Source organism: Echinops telfairi, unplaced genomic scaffold (assembly GCF_000313985.2).
Source record: "Echinops telfairi isolate 266 unplaced genomic scaffold, ASM31398v2 ScPeMD7_7412;HRSCAF=8450, whole genome shotgun sequence".
Taxonomy (NCBI): Eukaryota; Metazoa; Chordata; class Mammalia; order Afrosoricida; family Tenrecidae; genus Echinops; species Echinops telfairi.
This window is the reverse complement of record NW_022111312.1, coordinates 14,168,281-14,184,170: the sequence shown is the minus strand read 5'-3', so window position 1 is coordinate 14,184,170 and position 15,890 is coordinate 14,168,281. Positions and strand designations below refer to the sequence as shown.

General features: G+C 56.4%; 1 protein-coding gene across 1 annotated transcript in view; it reads right to left on the bottom strand.

The window, feature by feature from the left end:
- The window catches only part of DNAH10 (dynein axonemal heavy chain 10), a 150,035-nt gene that overhangs the window by 21,519 nt on the left and 112,626 nt on the right, over nt 1-15,890 (bottom strand). Inside the window, exons 52-59 of the mRNA XM_045296728.1 lie at nt 15,246-15,407; nt 14,615-14,789; nt 10,722-10,903; nt 9,141-9,277; nt 5,443-5,660; nt 3,533-3,754; nt 3,182-3,329; nt 213-524 (exon numbers count right to left, since the gene is read on the bottom strand). Coding sequence (XP_045152663.1) covers nt 213-524; nt 3,182-3,329; nt 3,533-3,754; nt 5,443-5,660; nt 9,141-9,277; nt 10,722-10,903; nt 14,615-14,789; nt 15,246-15,407 — 1,556 coding nt within the window. The remainder of the gene's footprint in view (nt 1-212; nt 525-3,181; nt 3,330-3,532; nt 3,755-5,442; nt 5,661-9,140; nt 9,278-10,721; nt 10,904-14,614; nt 14,790-15,245; nt 15,408-15,890) is intronic.

Sequence of the window (15,890 nt, the reverse complement as noted above, 5' to 3'; positions counted from 1 at the left end):
TGGCCCAGCCTGCTGCGCTCTCACCCATGCCAAGGGGAACCCAGAAGCCCATGGTCCGCTCGGGCTGAGCGTGTATCCAAACACATGCAGCCCTCGGCAGGCTTAAGGGCCTCAAACCTTCTGGCTTTGGCTTAAAGAATGACCTGGTGCCTGTTTGTCACAGGCCGCCGCCCCCCCCCCAAGCCTCCATCGTGGATTGTTTCCATGGTCACCTTCATTGTACTGAGGTCCCGAGTGTGCTTACCAGTGTAGTTGATCACCATGGCTTTCCCAAACACGGAGGGGCTGTACCGCGGATTGGCCAGCTTGGTGTTGAGATACAGTCTGAAATTGGAGTCGTAGTCCACTTCCTTGTCTCCCAGTATGATAAACTGCCGACCCTGGGCGACTTTTATGTTCTTCTCCAGGACGTTGTCAATGACAGGGTCGATGTACTCATCCACGTCGTGGAACAGGAAAGGCGTGCCGTACTTGATGGACATTTCCAGCTGCTTCAGGAAGTCGGGGTCGTTGAAAGAGGCAACCTGCAGGGGACAGGACGCAGGTGCGGCAAGGCGGCGTGCTGAGCTGTGCCCTCGGCCATCCAAGGGAACCATGCCAGTGCAACAGGAGCATGCCGTGACCTTGAAGGGACCCGAGGGAGAGGGAGAGGAGGAGTACGGGACACACCCAGAAACCCAGGAGGTCCAGGCTCAGAGCGGCCTCTGGTTCCAAGGTCATGGTCCAGTGACCTGTGCAAGTGCAGGAGAACCAAGGATCAAGAGGGATCCAAACACTACATCCACAGACATCATTGTGTAAATCGCTTTTCTATTTTTATCCACTTCCCTCACAAAGCCTGGCTGACTGGACATTTCCCTTAAACCATCCAAAAGACTTCCCCTCTCTCTCCCGTCTCCCAGCACTTTAGGATGTTGGTTTGCTTACTGGCCTCTCTCCCCATAAGAAATGGAGTGAGCCCAATATGATCGCTGAAGTGATCACAAGGTGTCAAAGAGATCAGGTATCAGGCATCAAAGAACAAAAAATCTTATCATTGTGAATGAGGAGGAGTGCGGAGTGGGGACCCAAAGCCCATCTGTAGGCAACTGGACATCCCCTTACGGAAGGGTCTCGGGGAGGAGATGACCCAATCGGTGCAGTGTAGCAACAATGAAACATACAACTTTCTTCTAGTTCCTAAATGCTTCCTCCCCCTCCAACCCACCCAGGATCATGATCCCAATTCTACCTTACAAATTTGGCTAGACCAGAGGATGTACACTGGTACAGACAGGAACTGGAAACACAGGGAATCTAGGACGGATGATCCCTTCAGGACTAGTGGTGAGAGTGGTGAATACTGGGAGGGTGGAGGGTAGGTGGGGTGGAAAGGGGGAACTGATTACAGGGATCTACATATAGCCTCCTCCCTGGAGAATGGACAACAGGAAAGAAGGTGAAGGGAGACATCAGACAGTGTAAGATATGACAGAATAATAATTTATAAATGATCAAGGGTTCATGAGGGAGGGGGGAGTTGAGAGGGAGGGGATAAAAATGAGGAGCTTAGGTGGAGAGCAAATGTTTTGAGAATGATGAGGGCAATGAATGTACAAATGTGCTTGGCACAATGGATGGATGTATGGATTGTGATAAGAGTTGTACGAGCCCCCAATAAAACGGTTTTTTAAAATCATGAAATTTTAAAGAAAAAAGAAATGGGGTGAGAGTAGCCCTGAGGGCTGGGAGTAGACGGGCAACTTCAGAACCCTCTGGAAAGCGTAGGAAAGGGGGGAGGAATTCCCTAAACACTCTTGTGTTGATGTTTGTCCCACTTCAGCTACCTGTGGATTTCGAAAGCAGAAATGCCCTGACCTTGGAACCTGCCAAGAAAAACTAGGAAGAAAGGATAAAAACCGAATCACAAACGTGTCCGTGTTTCATCCAGAGTGTGGTTGGTCGGGACCGGTGGTTCGTCCTAGGTCTGTACCCAAGCCTGCACGGCAGCAGCACTCACAGGGGCCTCCGGGTGGAAACCACCCAAAGGCCCGCCTCCTGCCCGGTGGCGAAAGGAAATGCGGCCTATCCGACCCACGTGAGAAGGGATGATCCGCTATAGCAGCGACAGCACAGATGAGCCCGGGAAATGCTGGACTCTGGGAAAGAAGGCCCACCCCTAGAGGCTACTCATTGCAGAGGCGAGTCCACGAATTGTCCGGGAGAGGCAAAGTCAGCCAGAGACAGGAGAGGGGGAGGAGAAGTGAGCGTGGATGCTAACAGGTGTGGGTTCCTCCCGGGCGGTCAACATGCTCTGAAATCGATGTGGTGCAGGTTGCATGGTTCTGTGAAAGTGCTCTAGGCTGTTGTAAGGAGAGGGGGTACCGTGGACTGGGCTGAGTCCCCACAAGAGGCGTGGCCTCTTGGCTGGGCCAGGATTCTTCGTGGGCTGGCCGTTATGGAACGGCACACCTGTCAGGATGCAATCTCATCAGCCAATCAGTGCGAGAAGACTGGGATAGGATCCGCCTCAGGTCCTAGCCCTGATCTCATGAAAGGGGGGCTTACCTGGGGTGTGGCCTGCACCCCTTCTATCTCACAAGTGAGACGAGGGGAGAGAAGCAGGCAGAGAAAGAGGGACCTCAGTGGGACCACCAGGAGAGAAGAGCGGGAGCAGAGTGTGCCCTGTGGATCGGGGCCCCTGTGCTGGGAACCTCCTAGACCCAGGGATGACTGATGGTAACACACACGGGGGTCTCCACGGAACGAGGGGCCCACAGGTGTTGAAAGTCCTCCAGGGCCTTCCCAGAGAGCCCACACGGAACACTAATGTCTTCCGCTGGAGCTGGTGTCCTGAATTCAGACTTCTAGCCCCTCACCCGGGAGAGAATCAGTCTTATCAACCTCTCTTTGTTACAGCCGTCCACTGGTGTTCCTTCTGATATAGCAGTGGGAGAGGACTAATAATCCCAGTCAAGCTGCTCACTACCCCACAAAGCAAGCAAGCCAAACAGTGCCTGAGCATCACGCCCGCTGCCACGCCATGCAGGGTGGAGGGGCACAGGAAGGAGAAAACCGTCATCTCTGTCTCCAGCTGCTCACAGCCCGGGGAGGCTGCACGTGTTGCATGTTGAGAAGAGTCCCCTGCATGAGGGGTCAGCGGGCAGAGGGACTGGGCGGCAGGGGGCAGATCAGGCCGTACCCTCAGGTTGTTCTTCTCCTCTTTCCTCTTGATCCAGTTGAGGGCCTGCTGCTGGGGGTCGATGCACAGGGGGAAGCGGCTGGCCCTGGTGGTCAGGATGCCGTTCTGGACCGAGAGCTCGTCAGGCGGCAGCCCCTGGGAGCCCCACCTGGAAGGGTCAGCAGCAGTGACCAAGGGCGGAGGGTGGTGGGATTGGCCGCCCGGACTCCTGGGTGTGGCTGCAGCCATCGCCCTATCCCCACTCACTCCCCCTGGGTGTGGCTGAAGCCATCGCCCTATCCCCACTCAATCCCCGGAGCTCTGTATTGCCCTACCCCACCCCCGCCCCAGGGTCTCCCCAGCTCCGTCCACCTGCTAATCTCAACGTCGTCCGTGAGCAGGCTCTCCAGTCGGAAGGGTTGGCTCAAGGGGATGCCCCGCTCCTGGATGTCATTCTGCCAGACTTGGTTGACCATCTCGTCCCGGAACTCCCACGTGAAGGCCCCCTCGTAGCTCAGGAACGCGGCACACAGCAGGCAGTCTCCCAGCAACTTCACCCGCCGGTGCATCAGCTCGTCCAGGTCGCTCAGCCACCTGTGTGTGTGTGTGCGCGCGTGTTGGAGTCGGGGAGGGGGGTGGCAATCACCTTCTACCCACTGCTGGCAGGGTCACCTGCTGCACTGCCAGGGGGATTCCCAGCTCAGACGGAGTCTGGTCATGCAGGAGACCGGGCCTTTGGAAAGACTCCCCAGTCCAGGGCTCAGCACGACTTCATGAGCTCAGGGGTGTCTAAGCAGGACTCGGCTCAGTGGGTTTCCAATGGCTGTGGTCCTTTGGAAGCGGACTGCCGGGCCCTCCTTGGGTAAGATCAAACCTCCAGCCTCCCAGGTAGCAGCTGAGAGCTTAACCCTTAAGCCACCCAGGGACTCCACCTGGCAGGGGCCCCGGCGCGTCTGTGGACCGCCTTTGGTCTCAATGCCAGTCCCCAAGCTGTAAAGGCATTGCTTCCAAATGCCTATCAGTCAACGATGTACAGAGACAAGCCCACCGAGACAGAACCAGCCCTGCCGGCTCGGTGGCAGAACTCTATCCAAGATGAAAAGAGAGCAGCCTTCTGGCCTCTTCCGGGAAACGGCCAAAGGGCACTCCTTCCAGCCCTACTGAACCGCCTCCACGCCTGTGGTGCAGATGCTAGGCTGGAGACCACGGTCCCAGCCTGGGGGCGAGTTGTGCCCGGTGGGGTTGCCCATCTCTGCAGACAGCTCCATCCACGTGAACCTGGAGCCCAGGACGGAACATGACACCTGGACCGCGAGAAGGCATGGTCCAGCTACCGATTCTTCCACAACAGGCTCCAGGCTCGGAGGTCACGAGGGAGGTAAAGGGGGCTAGGACCCAGGCAGCCTGCCAGTGGCCCCTGGTTTCTCCTTGCCTCCGCAGCGGTGCTGCGCCTTAACCCTTAGGCATTCCTGAATGCATGACAGTGCCAGGTAGAAGCAGATCCCGCAAAGGGGCCCTTAGCCACATCAGATAGGACAGTGGTAAAATGAAAACTCTTCGTGTGCTCCTGGGTAGAAATGCCAGGTAAAACTAAGAACCAAGGTGGCCGGGAACCCCACTTAGGACGTTGACCTACAAGCGACAAAGTCTCACTGGGAGCTGCCACAGGTTCTCGTTCTTCGTGGCCCGGTGGCCGACAACTGTCACCACCCACGCTGGTGCAGCAGAGCCTGAGCAGCTGCTCCCAAGGCCGCACAGGGTTCCTGCGAGGCTCTGGTCCCAGCAGCTTCATCACGAATCAGCACATGGCCCTGTTCTTGGCGCAGGTCTGAAGAGCCTCAATTTATCTCACGAGCCCACAGCACAGCACTGCCGCTCTGGCCTGGAAGAAGTTTCTCTGATACGCTATGCACCTCTTCTCCCTAAGGCACGTCACAGCACTCCACCACCGTGGCGGGGCCACTTCAAGCAGCGAGACCCCCAACAGAAAGCTCAACGTGATGGAAAATGAGGCAGGAAGCAGCCCAGAGCCTTGTCGACGGTCTGTGAGCTGAGGCAAGAAGGCAGAACTTTGCCAAACTCACCGCCCTTGAGACAAGGCTGACTCGAACGTGTGGGTTCAAAGCCACCCACCTGTGCACCCCTCCAAGCACGTGCACGAGTGCCCGTGAGTGTTGGTTTTGGGGGTGACGGGCGGAGTTTTGTGCGTGGGGGTACCTCCCAACATGAAATGCGTGAGCAGTGGGGTGGCTCGTGCTCGGTGGGTTTCGCCACACACTGACCTGATGTTTTCTGACCCGAGACCCGAGATGAGCTTGTCGGCCGCGATCAGCCGTCTCTCCATGATCTCCGCTTCCTCCTGCAGCTTTTGTCTCTCCAGTATGGCCGCCTCGTATTTGGCCCCCAGAGCTTCCAGTTCTCTCTGGAGCGTGGCTAGCTCATTCTGGATCCTTTCCAGCTCCCGTTTCGTGAGGAAGAAGTTCCGTTCCAGTCTGGCCACCTGAGAAAAGACAACCGCAGAATGGGGCGGCGGCGGCAGTGGAGAAGCTGGAGGGGCGAGAACAAACAGTCTCGCACTTTCCGGAAGCCGTGGGGCCTGGGCCTCAAATCCATGGTCTGAGGGGAGACCAAGGTCAATTGGCACAGCACAGCTCACAAGGACAATTTTGTACATCCTCCTGCGGCGAGACGTGACTATGGCCCTAAAAGCTCAAGTGCTGCAGTCCGTGGCCTCTGTCTGAGGGAAGAGGGGGATGGAAACTGGAAACCGTGGAAACGATCAGTCCAGTGTACTTATGAACCACGGAACATCAGCTTGTTCCAATGAGGCCAGAAGAACTAGGTGGTGCCCAGCCCCCACTGCCGACTGCTCCGAAAGGGGCACACGAGAAGGTCCTGGTAGAAAGTGGAATTACATGGGCACCCATGTTTTGCACTGCTGTCCCTCTACTGACATGGCGCACCCTTGTGGGGAGAGGACCTTCCAGACTTCCACAGAGTGCATGGGTACCTCATTGCTCTTCCAGCTTTCAGTGCCCAAAAGAAAGCTGAACATGGTGTTTCTGCTTCACAGATGTACCAACCAGTAGAGTGCCCACCCAGATGACAGTTGTGCCTGTACCACCTTCATGCTCTTTGTTACCCCCCAGAGACAGCACAGAAGTACCATAAAAGAAGAGTAAAGAAAATAGAAGATGTATGGGAACAGTTAATCCAGAGGATGAATTGACCACAGCGAACCTCAGCCTCCACAACCCTGAGACCAGAAGAAGTAGATGGATCACAAAAGGGTCCTGAGTTGAGTGGGAGAAGAAAGTGGAACAAAACCTGAAATCATAATATAGATCAGGCTTACTGGTCTGATGGAGACTTGGAATCTGCTGATTATGGCCTTTAGTGACTCTTCACTCTTGGACCCGTACTCACTCCTCTGACTCAGCTTTCAGCCCAACAATATACAGGCTTTGAGGGGAAGAATAACAACCGAGAATAACATACACTCCCTAGAACAATCAACTGTACAAAATCAAAGGGACAGCATTTGCGTATGGATAAAAACTCTTAAAATCATGATGGAATAGGAAAGAAGGATGAATAATATAAAAACTCGGAGGGCGGACGGGAGAAGAAGGCTGGTATGTCTTGGGGAGTGCAATCAATGTATGAACTGTTGAATGGAAACCTATTTACTCTATAAAGTTTTAAATCATAAAAAGTTATAAAAACGAAAGAAAAAAAAAAGAAAGTGGAATTACACTCAGAATCATAAAAAAGGATCGAGTCGGGTCACGTGGCAGACAGAGACTGATGGGCCCCCTGAGGCCATGGCCCTTAGTCACCCTGCAGGTCTGGGACTGAACTCACTCCCACAGCTCAAGTTTCAGCCAAACAACAGACAGGTCTGTAAGGGAAACAGGAGGACTAGGGAGGTACTCACAGCTTAGACAGCGGTTCTCAACCTCTGGGTCGCGACCCCTTTGGCGGTTGCAAGTGACTTTTTCACAGGGGTCGCCTAAGACCATTGGAACACACATATTTTCAATGGTCTTGGGCATGGAGACATCACTCCTCTATCATTCTCCAGGCGGGTCCACCCACATGCAGATACACCGATGCTACACCATGCTTCAAGACAAAGTTTCATTGATTTGTCATTAGAAATAAATATTTCACAATATAGAATGATGTGTTGTTTTGGGGATTAATCACTATCCTTTAATTATGTTCAATTTGTAACAATGAAAACACATCCTGACTATTGGATATTTACATGAAAATTCATCACAGTAGCAAAATGACAGTGATGATGTAGCAACGAAAATCATGTTATGGTTGGGGGGTCACCACCACGTGAGGAACTGTACGAAAGGGTCACGGCATTCGGAAGGTTGAAAACCACTGCCTTAGCCTAATCAACCATTTGAGATCCAAAGAGCAGCATTTAGCCAAGGGCAAAGTTCAGAAGGTTAGGAAAGGAGGAGGAGTGGGCACAGGAAACACAGGGAGAAAGTGGGATAAGTCACGTGTCTACATGGGGCCAAGTTCACAGCAGCGACCTGCGAGGTGAGGGAGGAAGGCTGGGGAGGAACCCCTGAGAGAAGGAGGGTGAGGATGCTTGCACGGCTCAAAGAATACCATTGACGTCACGAGGTGACACAGACAGGTAGAAATGGCAGCGTGTATGCTTTGCTGCATATAAACTCAACAGTAAAGCAGTCTCACACCTGGGGTCCTGCTCACACAGCACTTTTTAAGAAAGTTCAAGTTCTTTGCCACTGTCAGGGCACATGGCCTCGTGTCTGTGTGAGTTCTGCACCACTTTGAGGAGGGTGCCCTGCACCCCTGAGAGCAGGTGGCCTAATTTTCACACATACGGTGGTCACAGGAAGATGACCTTCACACACAGGAACATCAAAGGATAAGAGACACATTCGAGACAACACCTTTCTGCACGGGATCGAAGTTTTCTGAGTAAGAAAGCTTCCGTGTAATACCGCTCTCTCACAAAGCAATGCCAGAACATGGTGGGGAAAATGAGGGAATTAATATTATGTGCCCTTGGTATTCTGTATTCCACATACTGTCGGCATAGTGGTTATGAGTTGGGCTGCGACCCCCCAGGTCAGCAGTTTGAAACCACCAGCCTCTCTGTGGGAAGAAGACTGGGCTTTCTACTCCCGTAAGGAGTTATGGTCTCAGCAATTCACAGGGGCAGTTCTACTCTGTCCTACAGACTCGATGGCAGTAAGAGTCTGATATGACTTTGACCCAGTGGGTCTCCCTCTCCAGGGGAGGGGGGTTAACCCTCGCACGATGCACAGGGAAAGCCCCACTACAAAGGAGGGCGCTGGCAGGGGCCCTCGTGTGCCAGTCGCTGATTCCACGAGGACATCAATGTGTGCCTGGGCAGACTGCCGAGTGCCTTTTAGACTACCACCCTTGTGGGAGCAGATGGCCACATATTTTTCCCATGGAACCTCTCAGTGGATTTGAATCCCCAACCTTTCAGTTGGCAATCAACCCACCCCCGGGCTCCTTCCTCTAGGGGCTATCTGGTCCCAAACGTGCACCGTGCTGGCTCAGGACGCCCAGCTTGTGCTCAATGGAACCACCGCGGACGTCTGTCAGCCTGTTCTTTCCCCGCGGCATTCGACAATCTTTCAGCCCCCCCTTTTGGGGTTCACACGATGTCTGGTGGAAGCAGAGCTCCAGGGTTATCATTTACTGGGGAGGGGGCTGCTTCAGAGGCTTAGCATCAGAGCACTACCACAGACCTCTTCAGAGAGGCTGAAGCCCCAACCAAAGCCACTGCCACCCAGTCGGCTCTGAGACCGTACACCTTCCTGGGAGCAGACAGCCTCATCTTTCTCCTGAAGAGCGGCCGGTCGCTTGCAGCCCAATGCCACGCCCACAGGGCGGCCAGGGCGCCTGACCCGTGGATTCTGACACAGCTCAGTCCCTGCCGGTGGTCTTGCGGTACCTTTTCTCTTTTGGGCTTGATCTCTCGGAAAACGTCGCAGTAGCCCATGACGGCCTCCACGAATTTCAGCATCCCCAAGCCTGCCTTGCTCACAGCTTCCATCTCTTCGATGGTGGTGTTGAGCGTCTTCAGGAGACCTAGAGGTCAAGGAGGTCATGCGCTCCGTGAGCGGCCAACGCTATCTCGGGAAAGTACAGCAGAAAACCCGCTGGCTGAGGGAGGCCAAGGCGGACGCAGACCTCGCTCCTTCGGCCTCAGCCCCCAGAAACTCGACTCGTGGGCAGGACCGAGCTCTGTTTAAGTGAATGTGGGGCCTCCTATGGAGCCCTGGGGGCGTAGTGGCTATGTGTTGGGCTGCAATGCCCATGGTCGGCAGTTCAAAACCATGTGCCAAAAAAAAAACCCAAAACAACTCTGGGGAAGAAAGAGTGGGCTTTCTACTCCTGTAAACCGTGAGGGTCTCAGAAGCCCACAGCGGTGCTGGGACTCAGCCCTGACTCATGCGGGAGTTTGAGTTTGTTGGTGTGCGTGACCTCCTCGTGTCCAGCTGCTTCGGTGTGACCCCGCCGGGTGTCCATGGACCCCTGAGTGGGCCCCAAAGTGGCTCCAAGAAGGAACTGACTGGGAAGAGCAGGTTGGTGCAGGCAGTGAGCCCCTCAGTCCCCATCCCCACCCTCGCCCGGGGAGTGAGTTGAAGCCCATCCAGTGGCTATTCAGAGCCGGAGTTTTGTGGGGTGTCTGTCGTGGTTGTTTTTGTGGACTTCAGCTGGAAGGGGCTGCAAATGAACACTTTATGGCAAAGGTCTTAATAATCAAGCTAAGCGGTGGCATTACACCCGTCGTGCTTTTGGCAAGGACTGAGCTCACCCAAGGAGCCTGGCCGCGGTCAGGGAAGCGCTGGGCGGTGACCCGTCAGGCCAGCGCCAGGGTGAGGCTATCTGGCTCCATCCGATTCACAGCCCGGGAACCCTCCCTGGGGCTGCCGTGAGTTGGTGTCGACTCAGAGACAGCAGGTGAAACATTCCCACTGGGTCCAGGAGCAGACCACAGCGAGAGGCAGGCATTTGATCACCCACGGGGGAGGGGGGGCTGGCTATGGGTGAAACTTCTCTTCCTCCCTGTCCACCTGCAGGGACCCAGGGGTCTCCTTGTCCACCCCCAGGGACCTATAGCAGGCCTGGTATGTCAGGGGATCCAGCCCAGAGCAGCCTAGCTCTGGGCAATTTCAGGGAAGGCCCGGTTGGGCTCCTTTCAGAAGGGCTTGTTTCTGAGGGACCCAGAGCCACTGCTGAGTAGGACATCCAGTGGGCACCTGCTGCTGCTGCCCACCGGCCATCCATCCATTTTGGAGGACAGTTGCATGGCCGCCATTATTCTCAGGGGCCCTCTGCTCCCCACACAGGGCAAGTGCCTCGGTGTTGCCGATTCCCGGCCCCCTCCCCGCTCCACAGTAGGTGGGGACCCAGGCGACCCACCCCAAGGGGTCTGCCTTTGGGAAGCCCCATCCCCCCTCTTGGTCCGAGCCCTGAGACCAGGGCGCGCACCTGAGAGGGGCCCCGGCGGTTGGTGGCTGGCACTCACTTCGGATGTTCTTCACCTGGCCCTGGCTGATGGAGTCGAAGTCGATCTCCATCAGGGACCGCAGGAAGTTGGGGTCCGACATCATGCCCTTGGCCGTCTTCCAGTTGAGCTCCTTGTACCCTTTCATGATGAGGATGCACTCACAGACCGTCTGTACCTGCTTCGGTGGCTTCGCGAAGGACCTGCCAGGAGCCAGGACACAGGTGGGTCGGACAGCAAGGGCCTAGTGGCAGAGGTGGTACCAGCTGGGAGCCGTGCTGGCTCCTGGGTCTGGGAGGGACTGGGTCGCGCCCATCAGGGTGCAGACCAGCCTCCTGGGACTTGAATGGGCAGTGGACTGGGGAAGGGAGCAATGATTAAAATGCAGAGGTCTTGGTAGAACGTGAGAAGGAACATTTATAACTGCATCTTCAGACGCTCACCCAGAGCCTCCCAAACCGATGTGGCCTGCCACCCTCTTCTTCAGTGGTCCGGCAATGAAACCCTCCCGTACCACAGCCCGTACTCCTTGATGGGGCTACACACTCTCACCGAGTGGGTCCTAACTCATAAGGGCCCAGATGACAGAGGAGAAGAGAACTGCCCCTGTGGGTTTCCCAGGCTCAGTCTCAATGGGAGTAGAAAGCCTCACCTTTCCCCTGTGGGACAGCTGGTGGTTTTGAACTGCTGGCCCTGTTGCTGGCCCTGTGGTTAGTGGCCTGCCTCATGACTCAGTACGCCCTCAGGGCTCCTAAAGTAAAGTGCAGGTACCTAATTTTGCAGCCAACCACCAGCTGCTCCGCAGGAGAAAGAAACAGGAGGCTTTCTACTCCTGGAAAGAGCTCTGTCTCGGAAGCACAGGGGCAGCTCCACCCTGTCCTCCGAGCTCCCTGTGAGTCGGTCGGCAGGGAGTTTGGATCCTTCCAGCGTCCCCTAAGGGGACGTGCTGCTCCAATAGGGTGATCCCCACTGCCGTCATTGTCACCCTGTCCAGGGGACGAGGAGCAGGGCCTGGTGTGTGGTTGCTCTATGCACGCGCCAATGTCTCTACGCACGAGGCCTCTTCACAGCCATGGGCTATGTCTCTGAGCAGGCCACCGCTGCGGAGGGGACAACAGCGTCCCGCCAGACCGAGGGGGAAACAGGGTCCCGCCAGGCCGAGGGGGAGCCGCGCCTGGCTGCGCTGTGGCACTGGGCTGGCCCCGAAGCCAGAGAGGAGGAGCAGAAGGCAGAGAGTGAGAAAGGGGAAGGTCCCTGACTCACAGTGCCACCCACGTGTTCAGACGACTGACGGGGTCGGCAGGACGGATTCTGGCCCGCTCATAACAGAAAACAGGACCCAGCGGCTCTGCCTTCAGATTAGGAGTCGAGAAAGAATTCCGAGTCAAATCCACATGGAAAAGGGGGCATGAATCCCCCGAGAGGTGGTTAAACGGAAATGAGAAAGGATGGCCTGGGAGGAAAACCACTTTCTCATCAGCGGAAACCGATGAGCAGCGAGCTGCGCCGGAAGGAGTGTGACTCTAAGGATGATGGTAGCAGCCCTTGTTCTTACAGCCGAGAAAACAAAGGAGGGGTGTTCTTCTCTGGCTTCAGTAGCCCTTGTCTGCTTAGCCTCCAACTCCTTCAAAGAACCAGGAACCCTGAGCACGTGGTGAGGGGCCTGGGTGACCCAGAGCAGGTGGAGCAGGGAAAGAGGGGAGAGAGCAGACGGGACTGAGCAGCACAGCTCCAGCCCGAGGGCTATGGTAATGGCCTCAGAGCCACCAGGAAAGCCTCCATGAGGCCAGAGTCCCTGCTGATGAAAGTGGGTGCTGTCTGGGTGGTTGAAGGGTCTCCTGGGGTGGGGGCTGGGTGAAGCCTGGCTCAGCTGCCACCCTCCGAATCCTCGGGGCGGGGAGGGGGCGGGTCTAAGAATCCGTGAGATGTCTTCAGGCACAAGGCGGACGAGGCCCACTCATACAGACACCACCACCGAGAAGAATCTGAACCACATCGACTGGAAGCACCGCATGGTGAAAGTTCTAGAACCAGCCACGGGGAAACCATCCCGCAGCCTGGCCTTTTAGCTACGACGCCCCGAGGCAGAACTAACAAAGTAAACACCTGCCACGGAGAACGGTACAGACCTGTGTGCGTGGCAAACTCAGGATGAACACGTGAGCTTCATAAACACAGCCAGACGGCCGTGGGTGGCCAACTAGTGGGAAATACCACAACCCCGACCACGGATTTAAAAAGCTCACCTCTCTCTCTGATCTGGAAATGGACAAGAAAAGGAACAAGACAGCCCCCGGTGGACACACGGACACACAAACCAAGTTGTCCACCATAAGATAAGTGACTCCCACACACAGTGCCTTATCATGGTAGGTTCGTGGGAGAACAGTGAAATTCCCAGTGGCTGAGCGTGCCCTCTGTTGCTGACGTTGTGAAACTGCAGGCTCCTGGGGGTGGCAAAGCCCAAACCAGAGCCGGAGTGGGTGCCTCGGGGTTTTCAAGGGCCTGGATGCTGGCAGCAGGGGGCCAGACGGTTCTTCCAAAGCACCTCTGGGTGGACTTGACCCTACAATGTTGCTGTTAGCAGCTGAGCGAGTGGACTGGGAGTGGGAGTGGGAATGTGTGCAGCCCCAGGGAGAAGCCAGGCAGCTGGGGGCATTGGTGTGCCACACCCTTGGACCCAGCCAAGCAGTTCTGGCGGGCCTGACACAGGTGCCCAAAGAGGCAAGCCCAGGTTATCCTTTGCTGCGCTGGAACCCAGCGAGGTTCATCATTAATAAAACATAGCACAGCCATGGAATGGGACCCGATGCAGCTCTTTGCAAAGACGAAGGAACAGCTTCATCTATTGTCATGCAAAAGCTCTCTAAAATGTGTTGCTACAAAGAGAGAGAAAAAAAGACCAAGGAGCAGAGAGAGAGAGGCAGAGTGTGTTGTTACAAATACTGAGAATCGGCCGTGGTGTTTATGTTGTAATACATGCGTGTGTCTAAGGACACAAGTTCCGGGATCCTTGGCGGGGTCGTGGGTTAAGCATGGGGCTGCTAACCACAGGTCGGTGGTGGTTCGAGCCCATCAGCTGCTCTGAGGGAGAAAGAGGAGGCTGCCTGCTTCTACGAAGATTTTCAAGACACTGACTTAGGAAACGGTGCCAACAATGGTGATTGCAGCAGACCTCCTAGGAATTTGGTCCCTGCTCTGGAATGAACCAACCTTCTTCGCAAGTTGGCATCCCTCTCGCCAATAAGAAAGCCAGGGCGTTGTCTTTGGGCCAGGTGTGGCACAGGTGTCCTGAAGGAGGAACGCTGAGCATAGACCTGCCCCCTCGGGACCACAGAGAGAAAGGCCCTGGCGGGCTGGGACACGGGCTCTCTCTCCCAACTGGGGAGCCAGAAGAGGAGAAGAGAGTACAGATATTCCTAAACTAGGGCTCGGCAGACAGGGGAAAGGTTGGAGAGGAAGGGGGGGGCGGCTGGCCTTTGAAAGCTAGTCCCAGTGGCCTGTCCACCCCACACACGGCTGCTTCTCCTGCGAGCAGCAGAGCAGGCGCCATTTTGCAGGTTGACTTCTGAACTGTCTGGTGGTCACCAGGACCCCAGCTGGAGAGGCAATGTGCCTCATGGCTGCAGTGTCCAGTGTGCCCTGCAGGAGGGGGAGACACCCCGGTGTCAGCTCCCTGTCAGGCAGCCCAGCCCGCTTCTGGAGCCCCTTGTCCTTGGTGAGTCAGCCGGGGTTCCCTGTTGACTCTGTCGCCTCCCTGCAGGGTAGAGGAGGGCAGGGATGGCCGGTGTGGGGGTGAGGGGGCGGGACCTAAACAGGGCCAGTGCTTGGCCCAGGACGCAGCGCTCAGCATGGTGCCATGACTGCCGCCCTGGTGGTTGCCTGGGCCAGCCACAGGCAGGCAGCCGGGCTACCTGATCTCTGTCACGTCGGACTTGTCCAGCTTCTGCAGCTCCAGCTTGGCCGCCTCCAGGATGGGCATGACCTCGGCCAGTGCCGTCTCCGCCTCGGCCTTCTCTACGGCGATGATCTTGTTCTGCTCCTCAATCTCGATGGCCTTCTCCTCTGCCAGCTTCTTCTTCTCCTCCGCTGAGGGGGGTGGGGGTGGGGGGCGGGCCAGGGTCAGCAGGGGGCCAGGGACTCAAGGCAGGGTCTCCAGCACCAGGGCAGACCTTTTCCCTCCGACCTGCTTTTCCTGGTCCAGCTATGAGCCATTGCTCCATTCCCGCCCCACCCACCCCCTGCCCCTGCTGCCAGACTGCCCTTCCTGTGTCCCTACACACCAAGACGACCCCCGCTGCCTCCTCATCACCTTCCCGATGTTCATTCAGACCCACCTCAAGAGCCACCCGCTCAGCTGGCCTGCCCATCCTGGCCCTCGGACATCACTCTGCTGAGTCCCTGCGAGACCCGGTCACCCACCGCGTGAACTACGTCCCTGCACTATCGGCTCTCCTGCTGTTCCGAGTCCCCTCGTAACGCAGGGACTCATGTGCCGCAGCTAATCTGTGGCCTCCTGCCTGGGCAGCGTGTCCCCACACTTGCCGATGGCCGTGTTGGTGGCAATCTCCTGCAGCAGGGCCTCGCAGGCCGCCGACTTCTCGGCCAGCACCACCTTCTGCTCGGCCAGCTTCCGGTTCAGCTCGTCCAGCTGGATGGTGGCCTCCTTCAGCTTGTCCAGCCCGCCCTCCAGGCGTTTGCACTGAGCTGCAGAGACAGCAGCCAGGCGGGCGAGGTCAGAGACCTGGGGAGAAGCGCTGTGATTCACGCCGCTTGTCTGCGTGGGGGGAAGCGCAGCAGATGCCATTTCTTATGAGCTGTCACTTGGAGATGCGCGCCACCACGCCTGGGATGCCATCAGCCACATGGGGATTCCCTTGGCCAATGACCCCCGACGGGAAAAGGAACCCAGGTGCCATCACTGCCGGCCCCAAGTGCGTCAGAGTGGAGCTCTGCTCCCAGGAACACAAGGCCACTCTCTTTCTAGAGGACACAGGGCCTTTTTTTCTTCCAAAGCGCCTCCGGTAGACTCAAACCACCAATCTTTCAGCCAGCAGATGAGTGTGTGGCTTGCTTGCGCCACCCAGAGGCTCTGGTCAGATCACACCTTAAAACAAGAAGAAGAAGAAGGAGAAGGAGAAGGAGAAGCAGAAGGAGAAGGAGAAGGAGAAGGAGAAGGAGAAGGAGAAG